We start from the raw sequence: 23,728 nt of genomic DNA, 5'->3' as shown, positions 1-23,728 counted from the left end.
ACAAATGGTGATAAGGTGCAAAATCTAAGGCGCATCATGGGCATTCAAGCCAGAACGTGTGGTCCAATTGCTAGCTCTCAAATTTTTAACTATATATATTTCCTAACTTCTTATCTGAGCCCCTGAGTCCTCTTCTATAAAATACAGATAACAATCACATACTTTTAATGGTTACTACAAAGATCAGACATAAAACTGTTATATCACATGACATATGCCAGCAACTAAATAATTAATAGTCATCACCATCATCATCATCATTACGTGAGAATGTAAACCCAAGGCTCAAAAATGCTGTTAGGTAATTTTCCCAAAATGTCACAGATAATTAATTGGGATTAAAATTTAGGTTTTATTTGTTTTGTTTTGTTTTTTGTTTTATTTGTTTTGAACTAAACATGCTTATATAAAAAGATATGGAGGAAACTTTGAAATCTGCCTCTATTAATTTGCATTCATACAAGATAGCAATCTGTATATGCTTCTTTTTTGGGATACTACAATTCACATGGTAAGTGGAGAAAATGGTGATCGACTTCTTCTCAAATGCACAAGCAACTAAATCGTACTTGGAGTGAATAAACTGAATAGGAAGAAGGGATCTCCTTATACACGAGAATCCAATACATGTCCTCAGTCCGAGAAGTTACTAAGGACATGGGATAAGGAGGTGGGAGCAGGAGGCTTGCCTGGAGAGAATGGAACAGTTATGTGGCTCTGATGGCCTGAAACAACTACCTGGACTGCTTCTCTCTTCACTTTCTCAGCTCCTACTTTCTCCTTTCCTTCCTTGCTATTATTTTTCTTCTCTTCTTCTTCAAGTTTGCTGCAATCAAAAATAAAGAAGATACAAGCTAAGTACAGTTTTCGATTCTCTTTGGTAATGTATTTTAAAAAGGAATGAGGATCTTCGAGACAAGGTCAGATTCACTCTTCGGTACAAATTTATCCAGTCTAAGAGGTGCTATTACTTTGCAGACAATAATAATAAAAAATAAATAATTCAGTAGTTTACAATTCTCCTTAAAAAAATAAAACTAGCATTTTTTTTTTATCAGTATGTGACCCTCATGTAGTCTTTTTCTATCAGTCAGTGACTTTAGTGATCTGACTTTAGGCAAGCCACATTGCCTTGATTTTTCTAAACTGTGCAACTTTTCCCGTGTAAATAACAACCATATCAATGATCAAACCAGAGGTGATACCAAGTCAGATGATGGGCCCTAGTCAAAATAAACCACGTTTCATTATAAAATTAAAACTTTAGATATTATTTTAAGGGCATTAATATTCAAGTTGAATTCACGTTTTAAAGTATAATAATGATCCAAGCCCAAGAAAATTCAACAACTAACATTTTGAGGTTGATCAAGAGCCTAAGCTTCTGGCATTCTTGCCATGTTCTACTGATACACAGCTTATCAAAGCTTGAAAATCTATAGCATGGATCACATTATATCTGGTCATCTCCACAGAATGAACAAATAGAGCAAGTAAGAGAAGACCCTTGATTTCCTGAATCTGAGCCCATCGCCTTCCCTACTGGCCTAGTGTGTCAACCTTTCCTTTAAGGAGCTATGTGCATATACCTGAGATTGGGCGAGGACATGCAAAAAGTTACAAGACAGAAATCAACTTTGCACCTCTTTCAACAGATACTATTTAAACATTTTCCTCAGGGGTCCTGGGTGGCTCAGTCGGTTGAGCTTCCGACTTTGGCTCAGGTCATGATCTCACGGTCTGTGAGTTGGAGCCCCGCGTCGGGCTCTGTGCTGACAGCTCCAAGCCTGGAGCCTGCTTCGGATTCTGTGTCTCCCTCTCTCTCTGACTCTCCCCCGTTCATGCTCTGTCTCTCTCTGTCTCAAAAATAAATAAACATTAAAAAAAATAATAAAAAAAATTTAAACATTTTCCTCAACATTTACTTTAGCGTGAGACTCTGTAGAGGACTAAGAATCTAAGGAGGAGGAGAACCAGAGGAGGTAATAATCAATTTCTCCTATACTGTTCCACACAATGGAGCTCAGGTCCGACTCACCAAAACAGCAGCAAAAAAAGTCCCTGGACCTGGCTTCACAAGAAGACATTTCAATAAACACCTATTACATGGCCCTGCCTATTAGGGGTTTTACTCTCTACACTAAACCACTTATCAAAGTATTTATCTCACCTGGGCATGGTAATGTTCCTAAAAGGATAAATGTAATTCTCTCTATTCCATTTCTCATTCAGGTTATTCTAACAGTTCTTGCACACCGGCCTCATAGATCTCTGTTCAACTGGTTCTTCCTTAGCCAATATTTGAATATATTCACAGAATCATAAAATGTCAGAGGTGGGAGAGAGACCAATGATATCACTGCATCCAGATCATCAAACTTCTGCTCCCTCTTTGTTATGAATGATGATTATCAAGTGTTACAAACATACCAGCACTAAATTAAAACTTTCCCATGACTTACCTAGAGGATAGAAAGAGAACTGAATAGAGAATCACATTGTCACTGTGTGATTCAATATTACTTCCTGCCTTGTCCATGTGCTTTTCAGCTTACCTAGCACACGACCCATGGCATATATTCTACACATTTCTTTTTTTTTTTTTTTTTAATTTTTTTCAACGTTTATTTATTTTTGGGACAGAGAGAGACAGAGCATGAACGGGGGAGGGGCAGAGAGAGAGGGAGACACAGAATCAGAAACAGGCTCCAGGCTCTGAGCCATCAGCCCAGAGCCTGACGCGGGCTCGAACTCACGAACCGCGAGATCGTGACCTGGCTGAAGTCGGACGCTTAACCGACTGCGCCACCCAGGCGCCCCATATATTCTACACATTTCTAAAGAAACTGAGACTCAGATGTGATGGATAATAAAGAGATGCAGTAGAACGGATGAGCGCAGGTACTCACAATAGACTTGCACACATGGAGCACTTGTTTCCATGCATTTTGCCATCTGGGCCACGGACAGGGTCATTCTCCTTGGTGCATATAAGCGTCCCATTCCTCACCTGGTTCTGAAATTCACTGCAGAGCTCCTGGAAAATATTTTCTCAGAATGATTTCTTACCCTGACTATTCCTTTGCCTATTCTGAGGAATAAGTTATGCAGAGTAAGAAGAAAAAGGAAAAGTGATTACGTGTAGCAGTAAATCAGTAAGTATTTACAAAACTTCCATCACAGACTCAGCATTGTCCTGGCACCAGAGCAGGTCTGGAAATATTTAACATCATCATTCCCCTGAGACTGCTTACAATCTAGGTGCAGAAGAAGGCTGACAAAATTGGTAGAGAACAATATAAAATGTATGTTTGTGTTGTATTACATATCAAAGTCTATTAACTGAATGATCAAAGGTGAGGGGGGTTCAATGGACCTAGAAGAAGAGGCTTCTTGGAGGAACTGAGAATACTGGTCAGCCTTCACAAAAAAGAAGGAAATCCTGCCATTTACAACTACTTGGATGAAACTAGAGGGAACTCTGCTAAGTGAAATAAGTGAAGTAGATAAAAAATACTGTATGATCTCACTCATATGTGTAATCTAAAAAAGCTGAACTCATAGAAACAGAAAGTAGAACAGTACTTTCCGGGGGCTGGGTGGGGTGGGGGAAATAGGGAGATGTTGGTTAAAAGTTATAAACTTCCATTTAAAGATGAATTAAGTTCTGGAGATCTAATGTAGAGTGTGGTAATTACAGTTAACGATACAATAGTATGCAATACAGTATACTTGAAAGTTGCTAAGAGACTAGATCCTAAATGTTCTCACCATAAAAAAAGAAATGTATTTGTGTAATTTTGTGATGTGATGGAAGTGTTAGGTAATGCTATGGGAGTATTATTTTATAATATATAAGCGTGCCAAATCAACACAATAGACACCTTAAACTTATACAACGTGATATGTCAATTAAATCTTAATAAAGCTGTTAAAAATTAAAATAAGAATATAGTCTCCAAAAATTATTGGTAAACCTCAATTTGTCTTTAGAAGGCCGAGAAAGAAAAGAAAATGATGCCCAAACTAAGAAATAAAGACATATTTCAAAAAAAGATATGGAGGAGAGAACAAGTATGATCCCTTGGAGAAACTGACACCTTTCTGGGAGTCACTTGAAAAAGCAGAGGGATGCAGATTTCATACAGGAGAGGTACAAGAGAAGCAGAGAGAAGGAAAAATGGTTTAGGACTATTTGGGAGATCTAAGATGGCTTAGCAGCTGATCAGATATTATGGATAAAACAAGTGTTCAGTTTAAAATAAAAAGATGGCTCCAACTAACAGAAAGAAAGTTAATGAGCAAGTGAGTCAGTTTAAAGGTCAACTTTTAAACTGTGTCAACTTTCCCCAAATAAATAGTAGGTTTACACCTTGCAGCTGTTAGGAAATAAAACACATAAAGGTAAATCCTTTTTATGGCCATTATATGAGAGTATTTCAATATCATATATGGACAGATTTTATTGTGTTGCTTATAAAATTAATCATGTACAGTAGATTAAGAATAATTAGAAAGTCAAAGGATTTAATAATTATTAACTAGGATGAGAATATTAGTACTTTCTCCATGTTTAGAGGATGAGAAAGATAAAATATGATAATATATGTGTACTTTGTTTTATAAATTGGACTAATGAAAGCAATAGGGACATTGTACTGTGTATTTGAAATAATAGAGGTTGGAATGATGTAAACTGAAATTAGTAAATTGTAAAAATTGATATTAATAATCTGTGCCTGACAACAGAAATCTAAGAAAAGCCAAATATGGAGAATATACCTTACCAAGTAAGTTAACCCTCCACTTTTTATAAAACAAAACTCAAAATTTGAATTATGCAATATAATTGATACTCTGGAAACTTCTAATCAAGACCTTTTTTTTCAGGGTTTTTGTTGTTGTTCATTTCAGGCATGACAATTGAAAAGGAAAACATTTCTGCTAATGAGATATCTAGAATGCTTTAAGGAGAAAAAAATGTCAAGGCATAGCATTAGTAGTCCTGAGAAAATTACCTTTGCAGCTTCTCTTTTAGTCTTTGTTCTTGTTCTTTCTTCTTGCTGACTGTACAGAGCAGGGGAAGAAAAAGAGAGAAAAAGAAGAAATAGGTCTTAACAGAGTAGATTCTTAATGTGTACAGGTTGATCATCCGTTGCTTTAACAGGTCTCAAACACCCCCAAAGATCCACTCATAGCAGTTTGTCATTTTAGTGGATAATAAACTGAAATGATTCACTTTACCTCAAGATAATAGTCTGTAAGAAAAAGTCCCTTCATGAGTAAAACCTATTTAGCTCCTCAGCAAAGCTGCAATAATACTTCCTGTTTACGGATTCTTTTGCATCTGCGATAACTCCTTCTACTTTGGTAATATTTGGCTTCTGTGTGGCAGTCAAGCATGGTTAAGGGGACACACTCTGAAGTCAAACTGCAGAAGGATCACAAGAAATGTCTGACCCTCTCTGTGCCTTCCTCATCTTTAAATGGGGAAGGGGAAGGGAGTGATAAGAGAAGTAGCAATGAAATTAGTTTTATAGGATTGTTGTGAGTGTTAAATGGGTTAATACATGTAAAACAAGTAGAATAAGTATTCGGTACATGATAAAGTGATTGTCAAAAGCAATCGGTGTCATCATCACTGTAATTATTATTACGAGTCAATCCTCCCAAAACAGGCATATGATGGAAATAAAGTGGGGGTGATGGATCTTAACCATTCTGGATAACTAACAGGGCTGCAAACTGAGTTCAGCATAATTAGACAGAAAAAAAATTAAACAATATGTAAGAAGTTTTAATTTTAAAATGCAAAAATGTTTTAGATAATATGTAAAAATTAGGTTATGTTTCAATCAACACAAGGCTTGCTCCCATTGATCAAATTAAACTTCCTTAAAAGGTGAAAAGACAGTTTGCATTTGGTATGAATGTGTGCAAGACGAGACCATGGAGGGAAGAAGGATTCTCAAAAAAGGCAACAGCCTTTGCTAACATACCCATAAAATATGAGGTAATAAATAAAACTTTATTTCTTTTTGATAAGGAATTAAAAAAAAATTTTTTTAATGTTTTTGTTTATTTTTGAGACAGAGAGAGACAGAGCATGAGCAGGGGAGGGGCAGAGAGAGAGGGAGACACAGAATCTGAAGCAGGCTCCAGGCTTTGAGCCGTCAGCAGGGCTCAAATCCACACACCTGAGATTATGACCTGAGATCATGACCTGAGCTGAAGTCGGACGCCCAACCGACTGAGCCACCCAGGCGCCCCTTGATAAGGAATTTTTATAGGGATGGGAGAAAAGTACTAAAATAGTTCCAAAATTATGAGATTTCTCATACTTTTTTATATGGAAACTGACCTAAACTTTGCCATGAGTCTAAGTTGACTAAAATATTTAAGAAGCATTTTCTTTCCATCCTGGGAAATCATCAGAGGAAGCAGCAGAGCTGACCACTAGGTGGCAGAATTCCTTCCTCATCACTGAAAGACTGATGTACAGACACAGAAAAACAGACTGAAACAAGCCTAAATTCAGGCAAATATAATTACTAGAAGTTGATAATGGCATTGCTAAATGATTATCTTCTATCTATACCATAGGGTGAGAAACATCATTTTCTTCATTTTTTTTTTCCTGCACTAATGTTTCTAACTTTCCCAACTCCTCTGGGCCTTTATTTTGTCATCTATAACTTGTGATAATGTAAGAAAGATCTATTTCATGTTTGTCTTGAAGATCAAATGAGATTAGGCAGCAAAGCTTTTTGCAAATATTTGTCGATGATATGCATTAAATAAATGTTGGTTATAATGATTATATGTTCATCATCTTGACTTCCATCTAAGAGGTTTTTAATGTTTCCGTGTCCAACCACTATGGCACAAATATTGTTCTCTACCGGAAAGACTGAATGAATCCTTTCAGAGATTCTGAGTTTATAGCAAATCAATTGGAGTGTTTCTTGGGACAAAGATCAAAGCCTTAAGGAATATCATAGACTCTTTTTTTGTGAAAATACGTCATGCCATTTATTCTACAGTTACCCTTTATTACCCTGTAAACAAGGATCCAACTTCCACTGTTCCTAAAACAGGCTTCACATATTTCAAATATTACAAAGTTCATCTTTGTGTTGCACTCAAATCTGTGTCCCTATAGCTCTCATCCATTTTAACTCTACTTCTTAAGATCACACAGAATGAGTAAGAAGAAAGGTAGTAAACTAAAACAAACACTCTCCTAAAACCTGCCATGCACCATAATGATATTTTATACGTAATCTCATCCATTTCCTATTTTAGCTGATAATCCTTCAAGTAACGAAAAAGCAATTAGTGTGGTTACCACAGAGTATTCTCTTCTCTGAATCAAAGATTTTGAGTTCTCTCTAAAATCTTTTTATATCGCAATCATCATCATCTGAAAGCTCTCCACTTGCTTTTAGGTTTTGTATTTTAATGTGTGTGTGTGTGTGTGTGTGTGTGTGTGTGTGTGTGTGTGTTTAGTTCATTTAAATGTGACACGCCAAAATGACTGCTGTACTGAAGAGAAAAATGCATTATTCACAACTGATTATTCACAAATGTTTGAAAACTTCACTCGGTTCCTTCTCCCCCACCATCAGCAGTCCTGAGCTTTACTCACAAGAAGGCCTCACACATGGAACAGGTGTTGCCATGCACTTTCCCATCTGGGCCCTTGATGGGGTCGTTCTCTCTGGTGCACAGAAGCTGTCCATTCTTCCTTAATTTGCGGTATTCGCTGCACAATTCCTGTGAAATTGAGGAAGGAAGTTTGAGGTCTTGAACATAGGTTGGATCAGACTGGCAAAACAGCTGCATTTTTTCTCATATGGGGATCAGCAAGTGACTTATTTTAGAATAGGTCTTAGAAGACATGACTATTTTTTAAGGATGAAAGTTATAAACACTTAACCTAGAAATAGTCACATATGCACGTGTGTATATGCTCACATGTAAACAAACATAAACTGTACAAACGTTTCCTACAGCTTCAGGGGATTTATGATTTTCCTGAATGCCATCTATGGAGCCCAGGTCCACATGCCTCTGACTTTTGGAAAAGTTTCCCTCACCTCAAAGGAAGTTGTGTTCTTAGATTGTCTCTTATTTCTTGACTCACTTTCCTTCTTTTTCTTTTCTTCTTCTGCTTGACTAAAAGAGAATATAGAAAGAGATCAGTAAGGATCATAGAATGCCCAAATTGAAAGTGATCTCAAATATCAGTTAATTATTGTAGTTAACATTTAGTAAGTTCTTACTATGTACCTAACCTCGTGCTCATACCATGAAATCTTCTCAACTGCATGTTGTAAAACTTCTATTACGACCTCACAGGTAAGAAAACTGACAGACAGAATGGATCACTTCCCCAAGGACACTTGCAGTTTTCCAATCTTCCAGTACTCACAACTTTCAATACTCAGTATGTCTCATTACTATCTAGCTTTGCTTTAATCTGTCAGTAAATTCTCTACTTACATCATCCGTGAAACCCCACATAGGTCATTCTACCCCTGAAGTCCTCAAACTGTTAGGAAGTTGCTCTTGGCACTGAGCTGGACCCCTTCCAGAGTTTTGACTCATTGTTCCCACTTTCATCCATACAGACAGCCTACAGTGTTGATTCCACATTTAAAAACAAAAGATACTTGGGTATTTCAAGGCCAAAACTCTCCCCTTGCTAAGTATGCCATGTCTTAACAGTCCTCAGGTTTGTATTCATTTCCTCTAAATATGTTTTTGCTTTTCTGCTGAAGTGGAGCTCTCACAAAGGAACACAAAGTTAATCTGGACTCAGTGCTTACATTTTCTAGAATCCCTTCCATAACAACAACAATTGTCTATTGAACATATAGCCACACATATCAATTTACAGCTATACTAATTGTGGTTAGTGCTATAAAGGAAAGTCCTCGTCACCAAGATGGAACAATTGAGGGGTTAGGGGCATGGAGTAGGCTTCACCATGATTGTTTCAGCTGACAAGTCAACACATGGAGGGGTTCACTGTGCCAGATACTCATCTTTCCTATTCCAAGTCGTTCCCCCAGGTCCTGTGTATGGACTAATGTACCATTTTACATACTGATATGTTTGCTTTGTGATTTGTTGTGTGATTTTAGATGACTTCACAACCTGCTCTGTAGGGGTGAGATCCTTGTTTTATATCCTGTACACTTCCAGAGGAACTCAACCAGTGATTGATAGGCAGGAATTATTCTTTGGAGTTGGTTAGGAGTGACATCACCATGATGGCAACATAGGTGGTTCCTAACTTCCCTCCCCCTCACGAGAACAACCGACCTCTATTCAAGAACATGACATGACTGAGAGAATCCTACAACACAGGGGTGAGGCTGAAGCACACACTGGACCTCAGAGACCAAGACAGACTGCATTAAAAGGGTAAGAGAAGGAGCTACACGTGGACCTCTCTGCCTCTCTCTCAGGACAGAACAGGAATTATTCTCTGATAATTATGACATTGTGCAAAACTGCCACTGACAAGAAATAAAACACAACTTAATTTTTAAGAAGTAAATACAACAAAGCTAACATTAAAAAATTTAAAAAATGAAGCAGAAAGGACAAAAGTCTCCCTCATTTTTCCAACTACAGCACTACTCACAAGAACACCTCACACATGGAGCAGGTGTTGCCATGCATTTTCCCATCCGGGCCCTGGATGGGGTCGTTCTCTCTGGTGCAGGGGAGTCTTCCATTCCTCACAAGCTTACGGTATTCACTGCACAGCTCCTGCCGAAACAGAGAAAGCAAGTTGGGGATACTTGCTTTTATGCCTCTTCCAAGCAGAATCCTGGAACATCTACAGTGGCAGAAACTAGTGTTATGTTTCTTTGATTCCAGGATTTCAACTGTGTTTCTCTCACATGTAAAGTTCAGTTCAACAAACAAAACTCATCATTTGCTAAGAGATGGGAACAAGTAGAACATAATAGGATGTCAAAATATAATAAATGAAGTGGGCAAGTAAACTCCATTTTAATCTAAATGTTATAAAATAAGTGCAAACATGTAGGTACAAGAAAATCTGAGAATGCAGAGGTTGAGGCCATGAGATCTGATTGTGAAAAGCAGAGAAGATGTCATGGGACAGGAATAATTTGTATGAGACTGAAGAGCAAACAGGATTTTGTGGGTAAGAAGACAATTGGGGAATACGCATACTAGATTGTTAAAACAAATTGAGAAACAAAGTTGTAAACTACACGGGCATATAGCAGAACGTGAATTTCTAAATGAAGGTAAGAAGCCAAATAAAATAAATAAGGAGGTTGAGGTGTATGTTGCAGATAATGATGAGCCATTTGTGGGCTTTAAGCAGATTAGTATTTTGAAACTTCAGTTGTGTTAGGGAGGATAGTTGGATAAGGGAAAGACTAAAACCTAGAGGGAGAAGTAGGAGACTTTCATCATCTAAACAATAGGTGATGGGGGGCCTGGGTGGCTCAGTCAGCTGAGCGTACAACTCTTGATTTTGGCTCAGGTCATGATCCCAGGGCTGTGGGATCAAGCCCTGCACCAGGCTCTGTGCTGGGGGGGGGGGGGGCTTACTTGGGATTCCCTCTCTCCCCTTCTCCCTGCCCCTCCACCACTTGTATGCTCTCTCTCAAATACACACACACACACACACACACACACACACACACAACCCAAGGGAAAAAAACCCCAAAACAATACATGATAATAACTTAATAAAAGGCTATGGAAACAAATATTATAACATTTCAGGGATAAAAATCAGGCTTTCTGTGTGCAGAATGAAGGTATTTTTATCCCAACTCAGATGTGAAATTTCCAAAACTTGCAGGTAGAAAATATACACGTAGAGTCTCTAGAAAGTGGTTTGCCAAAGCTAGCACAGTCTGTACTGGTGAAACCAGTACTAGAAGTCAGTTTTTTCAGACTTCAAAGAAGTTATTCTTATTGTACAGGATTAGTCTCTGAAGCAGTGAGAATGGATCAAGCGCCCATAGCAGTCATCTCAATGTCATCTCCAGAGGAAAGGGTTAAGATTTCCTGGGAATTTTTGCAGGACAATTTTCTACCCTATAGACTCTGAAATATGTTCAAATTATAGTGCCCAGTAGGACTCATTGGGTGGGTTCCACTCACTGCGTATGAAGGTGCTTTTCCAGATTCTCTTTTACTTCGTGCTTCACCTTCAGCCTTTTCCTTTTCTTTAGCTTCTGCTTGGCTGAATGAGAGAAAACGAGAAGAATCCATAGGACCAAATACAGGCAATTATTTGTCCACATTCCTGCATTGATAATTTCTCCTCCCTTTTTAGGAAGAGAAATTTTGGCCTTTTATCGCTAAACCAATGAGAAACAACAAAATAGCCTCCAGTATGGTAAGACACCATAACTTCTTCATAGTTTTTCCTTAACATTGAAAGAAATATAGTGATTGTGGATTTGGAAAATTTGTTTTCTGTAAATTACCTTTCTTGCGTGAGGTCAGAAAAGAAATGTCATCAATGTCCACAGAGGAGGTATCAAAACTGGTACCATAGTGACAGTATACCTGGAGGCTGAAAGTGGCCTTTACAAGCACATTGACTGGTTCCCTTGTTTCACAGTGAGGCAGAGACAGTTTTGGCTATACTCTTAGGACAGGACTACAACTAAACAAGTTCTCTCCTCTTAAGTCTATAGTCTATCCATCACATCGTGCACACCCTAGCTTTATTAATTCACCTTACATGTATTGCTTACTCATGGCTGTGTTATTTAAAAACAAAATATAGGGTGCTGGGAAAAGGCCAATAATTTTCATACATTGATAAACCAAATGAGTTTACATTTGCTTGGCACAATGGAATTGCATAATATGTACAGCTAACTGATGGCATTTCAATTACACAAGGCTGTCAATCAAAACAAAAGACCATATATTTGAAATGTAAATCAACTACTTAATCTGAGCTCAATCAAATAAACTGGGAGCAATTCCAAATTTTGAAAGCAAACTGTCAATTCTAACTTATCGAGAAATGTCACATTATATATAGTAATATTTAATTTTATAAGGGTTCATGGTTGTTTCATGGGCAATACTAACTCTAATAATCACTTTCTGCTTTAGGTGTTCACTTTGGGCCCTAACGTCTCCAGAGGATGAGATGCCACAAACTTGTACAACAGGTTCACATATGATGCTTCAGCAGTGGGAAGAATCTGATATTTGCACAAGCTCATGGTTGTCAGGATGTTCCAGTGGTAAGAGAATGAATGTCGGGGAAACAGACATATTGGAATAAATAGTTCCCAGCTTTATTGGCTTTATTGCTAACATTCTATGTAAGTATTCAACTTATTCAACTCCTTTCCCTATTTTGAGCCACAGCTTCCCCATCTATGAAAGTAGCTAGTTCTATTAGACCATCTGTAAGTTCCCTTCTCTCTTTGGTGTTCTTTTAGACACTTTGACATTCTATACTTACTAGAAGGCTTGACACATGGAACACAGGTTTCCATGCATTTTCCCATCTGGACCACGAATAGGGTCATTTTCTCTGGTACAGAAAAGTATTCCACCCTTTGCATGATGCTTATATTCACTGCAGAGTTTCTAAATAATGAAAATGAGACACTTTAGATATAGTTCTCTATTCTGTTTATACATTTTAGATACTGTGGAGGATTTGAGTGGCAGGAGACTGAAGTTAGAGAAATTATAGAAAAAAATAAGGAAAGAAAGGGAGGGAAGAATTGAGGAAGAAAGGTAGGGAGGGAGGAAGGGAGGGAGGGAGGAAGGAGAGAGTGAAGGAAGGAAGGTAAAGAAGGAAGAGAAAGAAGGAAGAAACTGGAAATGAAAGATAAAAGGACAGTTTTTATTTGAGAACTAAAATTAAAGGATTATGGGAAAGAAATCAGTTGAAGATGAGGGCTAGACAAAAAGATGGAGTTACATGAAGTCAGAAGGGGACTAATGAGGTAGACTGTTTTATGAAACTGTGAAACTGCACACTAGAGAAGGTGGGCTAACTCACTGTTAGAAACAACTTAAATAGAGTTTCTTCATGGAGTGAAATGGTCCAAATATCCTCCAGGATACCTTCAAATGTTGGCTTGTCATACTACCACTGGATTGTGCCAATATTTCTGACTCTATGAACACAATGTAGAAGATGAACTGAATCTTGAGGACTGAGGAAGATGTTGGCTACAGACATAGAGACTAGGCAGAATGCTAATACCCTCACACAAAGGAAATCTATTAGAGATATGAGCTAAGTCAGTAGCAGGAGAAAAAAAAAAACAACAGATGCCTGGTTAAGATATGTTTAGAAAGTAGAATGTGGTATGATTTTAAAGGGAGCATATTAAAACGTTACCCTACCACACATACCAAACTTTGAATTCAGATAGTGCTTTGATATATTACCTTCATTTAGGAACTATTTTACTAATATGACTTGATTAATTTTCTCCAAATAGAGCTAAAAATTGTAATGCCATAATTATTCTTATAAGTCTTATGAATTAATAACTATAAATCACTTTCCAGAAGATCCATCAGTAATGGAGGAAAAATGAACCAACATCGAAAAGGCTTTCTAGAGTAAAATGTAAACACACACACACACACACACACACACACACACACACACCCCACAAAAGTCAAAACAAGGTGATCAAACTAATCATCACCTCAATTTCTCTTTTAACTTTAACTTTTTCTTTAGCCTTCCTTAGGTTTTCATGTGCTTTATTTTTTTCGTCTGAGAAACGCCGTTTCCTGGAGAAAAACAAGACAAAATAAATGTATACAGATGCTTCAAATCTTTATGTTACAAAATAGTCATTTAGGTGAAGGTGGGAAAACAGCCACATGTTCATGAGTTCTAATACAAACATTTTCCAATCATCTTAAAACTCCTAATTAGATTGAAATCTTCACTTTTTACCCCTCAAATCCCTTTCATTTTGCTTTCATGTATCCACTACAGTCATCTTTTTTGTCATCTTACTTTTTTTAAAATCCCCTTAGCTTAAATTCTACCTTCACTGAGAAGACATCCCAGATCTCAAAGTGGAAATGGGTTGTATATCTGTCACTGTATTTTCATACCTGAATATTCTCTTATGGGATAGTTCTCACTCTGTCTTGAAATGTGTGTGTTTGCGGAGGCACTTATTTGTACTCTTTAACTTTAAGCTTCTTGAGAGCAGGGACCTTCACTTGTACATTCATTCAACATTTGGCCAGTAACAATTTTTTTGTCAAGTACAGGCCAAACCCTCAGGCATATACTACAGCAGCATACAAAACAGACACATACCCTGTGTTCTTGGAATTTAGAACCCAGTAGAAAAGACTAACAGTCAACAAATAGTCATAGGAATAATTACACAATTACCAGCTGTGATGATTGTTAGGAAATAAAATTAAGAGTTACAAGGATTGATTTCAATTAGGAATTTCAGGAGTCTTATCCAAAGAAGGATAATCTTGAAATGCAATCCACAGAGGGGGAGACACTACCTGGCCAAGACTGAGACAGACTTGCTGGAGGACAGCATAAAAAAAAGAGCTTGGAAAGATCAAGGATATGAATGAGTGACAAGACCTTGTCTGAGACATCTTCATAAATGCCATGATTTCTATGTTGTGGGATTTGCCCTTCCCCAAGCTCAGATGCCCGAGATGAAAAGATAAAGTTAATCTCATTCACATGTGAACCTCAAGTTTTTGTGGGTGTCAACATCTGTCTATCACAATGGGATAATTACTGAAGGAAAAGAGTCAAATTCTTGGTACCTGCTTTTACCCTCATTCTGTATTATGAGTAGCTCATAAAAAGGCTTACAAAAGTGGTGGGAGGAAATATTAAGAAGTATTTTGTAATCCAGTCTTCTAACTGGAAAATCAAATCCATCTGTACTCAGAAACAGACATACATCATGAGGATCTATTTACTAGGTGATATCATGTTTTGCAGAGGGCAGAAAAGTGCTCAAAAAATTCTAAACAACAAAGCTGTACCTCAACATCGTGCTTATTCACTGTGCCAATCAATCTCCATTTCACGCACCCATTCACTCCAAAGAAACTGCATCTATACTCACAACATTTCAGCACACAGGGCACATTTGTTGCCATGCATCCTGCCATCAGGGCCACGAACTGGGTCACTCTCCCGTGTACAGTAAAGTCTTCCATTCTTCACTTGGGTTTCAAATTCCTTACAAAAATCCTTCAAAAAGATAACTAATTACACTTAGCACTTTTCTACTCTTTAACACATAAAATGTATACCATGGATTTATAGTCACAGAATGTCAGGTGTAGAAGATGTTGGTAAACATGTAACATATTAATGAAGATTAGTAAGAAATAGTAATTATGTCATGACATTACTTGGTACCTGTATCTACTATTTGGTTTATTAAAAGGTAAACAGCATTATAAAGAATAAGGCTGAGCATTTATTTCGTAAAACAAGATAGCTCTTGTTAACTTCCAAGTCTATGAAAAAAGGATTATAAAAAAAAAAAAAAAGATCTTTCAACTAGTCCCAACAAAGACATAACAAAAAGCAGCTGCGAAGACAAAAGCAAAAATTTGTCAACAAGCAGAACAGAGAATCTGTGAGATGTGATGCTTAAATACTATTTAATATGGACTGAATCAAGAACAATCCAATATGGCTTGCAAGGAAATAAGGTGGCATCCAATGACATTACACTTTCTTTCATTTGTTCTCTCTGTGAATCTGTGGCCTCCTTTACTGATGTTCATTTTTATGGGCTCTGCTTCCTTTATTGATATCTATTTCTAATACAGTAGATAGCACAGAAAATGAATCTAATTTTCACTCACTTCCCACAGTAGAGAGAGGTAAAACATCAAGACTAATATTTATTTAGAAAACCTTAAAAGGCCGTGACTTCCCCCAAATGTTCCAAGAAAGGTTTGTACCCAGATTTCCCAATGCTTTAGTTCAGTGGTTTCAGGTTTTTCTCTCTGTTTGGAAATCCTACTATTAGATGAAGGCTAAACTTTATATCTATGTCTATATTTCTATCTATACCTCCCCTAAATTGCTCTAGACTTAGGGATCTCTCATGTCAACAAACATGTTTTGTGATGGTGTATATTACTATATAACCTACAAGAAATGCTTTTCAAAGCTTTTTTCAACTGTGTGACCCTCATTTTCCCATTTCAGCCAAGAAAACATGAGCATAAAGAATGTGGTTTGAAGTCTGAAGACCTGAGCAGCTAGATTGCCTTTAACTCCCTGGGAGATCACAGCAAAGCCCCATCACCTTAGAGACCTCAATCTCACCTACCTACACAATGAGGCTTTTGGAATAGATGCTCTTTAGGACTTTTTCTAGATCTAGTATTATCAATTTTTAAAAAAGAACTCCTATTTCATGAGGACACTTTAAAAAAGGACTCTAATTGACTCCTAGTAAGAAGATACTTGTTTTTGGAGGAGCAGTGGGTGTGCTCCAAACTTCCTGGTTATAATAATCTAGGAATAAAGACATAGAAGACAATAACCTGATAATCACAGCATAGTAACAAAATTACTGTTCAATGGTTCCCATAAGAGAAACAATGATAATTTCAGTTTATAAGTTGTGATTCATCTAAGGAGATTCTGAAGAAATACTTTTGTGAGCAAACCACTGACAGGTTAATTATGGGGCAGTTATTGAGCCATCACTATAAAGCATCCCCATTCCATATAATCATGTCCCATGACCCCACCAAAACAATGACCCCAGCTACAGAGAAAAAGAGGGGGAAATAGCCAAGACATGATAAAAGACAATGGAAAAGATCTGTGTTTCTGAAGTAATAAAATGGTCGATATTACAAGATGACCCAACATTTTTGACTGAAATTTAACCACCAAAAGAAGTGCTTTTCAAATCTTAGTATTCAACAAATTACTGACAACTCTGAATGCTCCACTTTTCTTCATTTAAACTCTCAACATTCTATTTAGGGTGGAAAATATGCTTCACTGAATAGTATTATGAGGTGGAAGCTTAGCCCAGGTCCACCAAAAACTGGACCTATGACTATCATAGGAAAACATTTGCCCATCATCCACAAAAATAGTATACTTGTGATGCCTCTCCCGATCTGATGGGGAACCCCAAATGTGGGGTGAAAGAATTCACCCAAGGCAGAACAAAAGAGATACAAGTTTATTGAATACATCACAAGGGTGGGGGACAGGAGAGAAAAGGAGAGGCTATCTGCCAGGAGGCAGTGGGGACTGTATTTAAAGAGGGAAAGTGAGGAGGTATGGGAATGTTTGGAATTTTCCTTTTTTGGTAAGAGCGCCTCGTTGTAAGTAGCCCATTTGTTAGTTAGGACTTGTGGATATTTTGAGCTGGGTTGCCCCAGGGGCCTGTGTGTATTCAGCCAGGGGTTAATGTGGGTCCTTCTGCCTTGATCAAATTTCATTGCTCAAGCCTATTGTCTAAAAGCAGCCTCTAAACTTGTATTAGCATGAAAAGGTACAGAGTGTGTAATCACATTCCAACAACAAAGTAAAAATTGACATTTATCCAACCTCCTTAATTTGGAACAAAGAAATTGAGGTTCAGAGAGAAGAGATGACTTGGTCAGTTTCACAGAGCCAGAGCATAACAGAACTATGGCTAAAACTTAGGTGTTCTGACTTCTCAACAAAAAGTTAGTCATTTAGCAACATAATTACTGTCACTGTCATTGAAAGTATGGTTTAATAACTGGTGATTTAGGAAATCAAGTTGTATGATCTACAATGCTTATTCAATTACGAAAGGAATAATTTTTGTATACTAGGTTCAACAATAAAATCATACAATAATTTGAAAAAACTTAAAGGGTACTTTAAAAACCACAATCTCAGAGTGCTTGGGTGGGTCAGTTAAGTATCTGACTCTCGATTTCAGCTTAGCTCATGATCTCACAGTTTGTGAGACTGAGCCCCACATTGGGCTCTGTTCTGAAAGCATGGAGCCTGCTTGGGATTCTCTGTCTCTTTCCCGCTCTGTTCCTCCTCTGCTAACACTCTCTCTCAAAATAAATAAATAAACTTAAAAAAATAAAATAAAAATAAAACCTACAATCTCAATATTTGTGTGGTTTTTTTTTTTTGTTTAAACAGAAGCAAATACTTTTATAAACATAGGCCTCATTGAATGTAATAACCATAATGGAAAAGTAACTCCAATTTGTAGCAGTGGGATCATATATAAAGTACACCAGTGATATACTGTTTAAAAAACTCTAACTGGGTGTTGTATGGAAACCAATTTGACAATAAACTTCATATATTTAAAAAAATAAAAATAAATAAAAATAAATAAAATAAAAATAAAAAACTCTAGACTTATTTAGAAGTTATTCTGTCTATATTTATGTTGCATTAAAAAAATTTATTCAAAGCAAAATTAATCTACACTAAACCAGAGAGAAGTCTAGAGGAAATTAAGTAGAATTTAATTTGCATGCTTTCTTTTTTTTTCTTTCTTTTCTTTTTTTTAATTTTTTTAACGTGTATTTATTTTTGAGACAGAGAGAGACAGAGCATGAACGGGGGAGGGACAGAGAGAGAGGGAGACACAGAATCGGAAGCAGGCTCCAGGCTCTGAGCCATCAGCCCAGCGGACGTGGGGCTCGAACTCACGGACCGGACTGCGATATCGTGACCTGAGCTGAAGTCGGATGTTTAACTGGCTGAGCCACCCAGGCTCCCCAAATCTGCATATTTTCTGACTTACATTCTTTCTCTCTTTTTTTCTTAAGCAAGGAGGGAAATTGCTTGAACTTTAGGTGTGGAAATGCTATTTTAAAATTGAATCTAATGATTAATATACTAGGAATAGTGAATGTGGTAAAGTTTGAAATTAAGGGAAAAAATTTATTGTAAAAATTAAGGACCATGACATTATTGAATTACCTCAAAGTGTCACACCTAAGTTTGTTAATATTTTGGCCACAAGAACCAAATTATGTTGGTGAGTAATTTACCTCTTCAGCACTTCGTTGAATTCTGGTTTCACCTTCTCTCTTGGCATTTTCTTGAGCTTCTTTTAAGCTGTTAAGAAAGAAAACAGTTGGTCAGTTTATGGCTCAATCATATTTTCAGCATCCCTGTGCTAGGTACTTTCACATCCTTGGCCGTAACTGGTTAAACCGATCCATTTACATGAGACAAGCTTTTCCCTGTCTTGATTGAGCCAGAAAATTGCCAAAGATAAGGAAGGGTGTGAAACTGACTCACTGACAGTCAATTAGAAGCTTTGTTCTGTAAAAGTAGATGGGTGTGGCTCCTTGATTGACAAACATAAGATTGTTAGGAAAATCCCCTTTAACAGGCAGAACTAAGAGCTTTAATACAATGCTGTGACTACAGTGAAACCAAACTAAGCATTTAAAGTATTGCCATCCACGCCCTTATGTAAACCTTTTCTATACCTTGTAAAGTATTTGTTTGCCTTCATGTAAAAGCACCTCTGTTAAAAAAAAAAAAAAAAAGCTACACTGAACTGAGCTTCTAAGTCCTCTCCTATCTATTACCTACTTGCAGTCTCACCCTGGAGATGGGCATTATTAGTTCTACAGAGGAGAAAACCAAGAGTTAGAGAAGTCAAATTCCCTTTTTTAGCTAGTGCATGAAAAGAAACAGAAACTCACAGAACTGAGGCAGGCTGGAACACTAAAATCACAAGCCTCCTAGATAAGAAAGTGGAAACTAGGCTTATTTCTTGTCTGGAAACCGGTTATAATCACTGTTTTGCAAACCTGATAGGATGTGCCCCTGAATTCTATAAGAGCACACTGTAATTTTCAAAGGCAGGTGTGAAGTTTATTAATCTCTTAAATCTATTGAGGTAAATGGAACATTTTAAAGCTTGCTGACATATAGAGAGTCCATACCTTGTTTAACAGCCAGAATATTCAAAAGACTCACTGGATGGTCTTCATATCCCAGCCTCAGTACTCACAACAATGTCAGACACTCAGAAAAAGATAACCCAATTCTTCCCTTTCATAAAGTTCCACCTTTTATTTTAATAATGAATTCAGCCACATGACATTGTTATTATTATCATCTTAAATTAGACTTACTTTCAGTAAGAGTCTCTATACATATTCAAATGAAACAATGCATGTCAAATGACTGACCTAGATTATTCCATATGAAACTGCTTTCTAAATTTTAAAATATTGTGCCTTATAAAACATGGTGCATTGTCTTGTCGTTATAATTAAGCAAATTAAGAGTACTGAATTTAATAACGTAATCATCTCATCCACATCTTTTAAGAAACACTAGCAGATGACATTAATCAAAAAGAAAAGCCACTCTGAGAGCAAGGACTATTTCACCTTATGAAGACAAAGAATTATATGCTTCATGAAAAGGACTGTATCTCTCTGTGGAGTGGTTCTCAACACAGCAACCAAATGCATCCTCACCAAGTCCACCTACGTGCCCTGCTTGGGGATGACGATACTTACAAAAGCTCAGCACACATCGCACATTTATTGCCATGTGTTTTTCCATCAGGTCCAAGGACGGGATCATTTTCCCTTGTGCATCCAAGTCTTCCATCTTTCACATAAGGCCGAAAAGCACTACATACATCCTGAAGAACAGGGAAAGGAACTTGACATTCACCATACTGATTGTAATGCCTTCCACACTGTTTTCAGAATTTTTATAATTCTCAGTGCTTCTCTGCCCAATACACAGAGCCACCTGGAGCAGTGCCAGATGCCTAGAAGTAGCTTAGTAAGTACTGCATTAATCATGTGGTTTAGTATGGTGCCCATTTACCTATTCATTTACTAATAAACACAGATACCCTAGTATGTGCTAGAACCAAGGTAGAACACGGTCCTTGCACTCAACTTGCTCACGATCTACTGGGGGACACAAAGAGACACTTAAAATATGATGTGTGGGGCACCTGCATGGCTCAGTTGGTTAAGCGTCTGACTTCAGCTCAGGTCATATCTCATCAATTCATGAGTTTGAGCACCTGATTGGGCTCTGGGCTGCCAATGCAGAGCCTGCTTGGGATTCTCTCTCCCTCTCTCTGCCCCTCCCCCACTCGTGCTTTCTCTCTCTCTCTCAAAATAAATAAATAAACTTAAAAAAATATACATGATGTGCTAAATGTCTTGGTAGGTGCTCTACAAGCATAGAAAGGGCACCAAACCTTGACTTAGGCAAAACATTCAGGTAGAAAAAGTCAAACGTGACATGTCTGAGATACTTCTTTCTTTCTCCTATCATCACAAGTGCATAGAATTTTAGCCTAGAGAAAAGCCATTTAATAAAAATCTCACTTTTAGATATGGTAACACTGGTACAGTGTGGGTAAGTAATTTGCCCAAGATCTCCCGACAGCAAGTGACAGTGCTAGGGTTTCAATTCAGGTTAAGTGCCTGATGCATAATGCCCTTTCAACTACAAATGTAGTTTTGTTTTGATTGACTGATTGATTGATTGATTTCTCTTTTTCATAGAAAGCAGAAAGACAGCTGAAAGGTCTCACTACCAAAATAAGCGGTTCCAGTTTCAGGAACTATCAATTGCTTTTCATCTAAATGAGCCTTGTTTAAATGAGCAGAAATTGCCTCCTTCCTCACACCCCACCCAAGAAGGAAGAGGAGAGCATCTTTTCTCTCTCTGGTCAGCCTCCCAAGGGTTTCCATCATTTTGACACTTGTCCTCACCTGCTCTGGATTACTGGTCTCACATTCCCCTTCACTTTTTATGCCAACTTGGGACCTGGTTTTGCTGGAATTGAAAGTTAGTAGACACAGAAGTTTAGCATCACAGAACATCTTACCATTTAAAAAATAACTTATTTTCATTGTATTACGATTCTCTTTTACCCTTGAAAACAGATGTCACACTGCATTCTTTTCCTGACTTACTCTTTATAATGAGAGCCTGTGTTTATACCTTGGAGTCAAAGAAATAGAATCACGTTGGAGGGCTAATAAGATTCAGACCTGAAAATATGATTTCCAGAATTTTCCTTCCTGTGTCTAGAGGGGACTCATAACAGGAGAGAGGGAAAAACTACACCTTGTAACTAGATATGCCCCCAAAAAACTATGCTGCTGTCATTGATGGTTTTTTTTAAATATACAAATTCAAGTTTATTGGATGTAACTTGCTACTATACTATTCTTTGTTTGGTTGATGCTAATATTTTAGTTATCATGGAAAGTACCTAAAGTCCTAAGAATTTTATTCGGTCTAATAGATCTTTAAACCATATCTGAAAACAGAACCATAAATGTAAAAAACACTTTCTACTTTATAAAAAGATAAAAACCACAGCATTTGTGTAACAATAAAAGACCAATATAAGGAGAAAAATGAAGTCATTAAAAGCGATAAGAAAAAAGTTATATCAAAAGATATCATCTGAGGGAAAGAAAAAAATTGAATCCTAATGTTATTGCAGAGTCTTCTAGCAGACAGAGCTAAGACAGAAACACAATGAGCAGTATGGCTATCACTGTATTATAAAAGAAGTATACCAGAAATCAGGAGAGAGAAATTTACACCTAAAACAGAGAGTTAAAGAATCTATCACAGGATCCCCACATAAAGCACAGTAGTCATTAACTGTTCAGCGTGCTCATAATAGTATTACAAAATGCATATCTAACAAAGCCTGTCTGTTCTCCCTAATGTCTATTTGTGTTTTCATTTATGTTGGCCACTGGTGAGAGTTGAAGGCATAATTTCAGAGTGCATCTCTGAAAATGGAGTCATGTGAGGGACCAGAGTGATTTAATTCAGTTCTGTTTTGGTAAAGATACTAATTACAAGGAAAGCTTGCAGAAGCTTGAAGACCGAATATTTATTATATCCTTTACTAGCCTCAAGCACTGGTTCTTAACATTTTTGCAAAAACTGAAGAGTAGACAATTCAAGACTGAGGGCACAAACCAGAACCTGAAAAGCAGGTATGCCATCTTGTTGACTGAAGACAACTGATAACCAAACTAGCATTGAGGGTGGAGAAAGAATCAAAGAGGGACAAAATATTGGACAGTGAGATGCTTTAGCTATGTGACAAAGGTCAAATAAATGGAAAGAAGTTCAATATTAAAAGTTCGAATTAATCTACTCTAATATTATAAATTACAGAGCATTTAATAAAAAAATACTTTGATGATTAAATAATTCTCTGTGAGAAAAGATACACTCCTAGACACATAGAAATAGATAGGTGTCTGTATGTATATGTATGGGTATGTATGTGCGTATACATACATGTGTACTTATCTGTGCATGTACCTAGATATATCAGATGTCTACTTCACAGAGACACTGATAACTATTTGATAAATAACACACAAAAGTGCTTTGTAAAATATAAAGTGTGACACAACATATTTTTTTCCCTAAGAATATAGTAAAAGGAGGGGCACCTGGGTGGCTCAGTCAGTTAAGTGTCCAACCACGGCTCAGGTCATGATCTCACAGTTTGTGGGTTCGAGCCCCACGTCGGGCTCTGTGCTGACAGCTCAGAGCCTGGAGCCTGTTTTGGATTCTGTGTGTGTGTCTCTCTCTGCCCCCACCCCACTCATACTCTGCCTCTCTCTGTCTCTCAAAAATTAATAAACATTAAAAAAATGAAAAATTAAAAAAGAATATAGTAAAAGGAGTGGTCCTAATAATTTA

The 23,728-nt window shown here is 37.2% G+C and overlaps 1 protein-coding gene across 2 annotated transcripts in view; it reads right to left on the bottom strand.

Annotated features, from left to right (window-relative positions):
• The window catches only part of SPINK5 (serine peptidase inhibitor Kazal type 5), a 75,743-nt gene that overhangs the window by 28,397 nt on the left and 23,618 nt on the right, over nucleotides 1–23,728 (bottom strand). For both annotated transcript variants that reach the window (XM_043590498.1, XM_043590500.1), the window contains 13 exons: nucleotides 21,757–21,820; nucleotides 20,533–20,660; nucleotides 19,039–19,105; nucleotides 15,123–15,250; nucleotides 13,704–13,791; nucleotides 12,494–12,621; nucleotides 11,164–11,245; nucleotides 9,656–9,783; nucleotides 8,100–8,178; nucleotides 7,649–7,776; nucleotides 5,019–5,067; nucleotides 2,910–3,037; nucleotides 739–826 (listed from right to left, as the gene is read on the bottom strand). In XM_043590498.1, the coding sequence (XP_043446433.1) occupies nucleotides 739–826; nucleotides 2,910–3,037; nucleotides 5,019–5,067; nucleotides 7,649–7,776; nucleotides 8,100–8,178; nucleotides 9,656–9,783; nucleotides 11,164–11,245; nucleotides 12,494–12,621; nucleotides 13,704–13,791; nucleotides 15,123–15,250; nucleotides 19,039–19,105; nucleotides 20,533–20,660; nucleotides 21,757–21,820 (1,285 nt within the window). The remainder of the gene's footprint in view (nucleotides 1–738; nucleotides 827–2,909; nucleotides 3,038–5,018; nucleotides 5,068–7,648; nucleotides 7,777–8,099; nucleotides 8,179–9,655; nucleotides 9,784–11,163; nucleotides 11,246–12,493; nucleotides 12,622–13,703; nucleotides 13,792–15,122; nucleotides 15,251–19,038; nucleotides 19,106–20,532; nucleotides 20,661–21,756; nucleotides 21,821–23,728) is intronic.

This window comes from Prionailurus bengalensis, chromosome A1 (assembly GCF_016509475.1).
Source record: "Prionailurus bengalensis isolate Pbe53 chromosome A1, Fcat_Pben_1.1_paternal_pri, whole genome shotgun sequence".
NCBI classification, from domain to species: Eukaryota; Metazoa; Chordata; class Mammalia; order Carnivora; family Felidae; genus Prionailurus; species Prionailurus bengalensis.
Note: the sequence above shows the minus strand (reverse complement) of the source record. Positions and strands in the feature narration are given on the sequence as shown.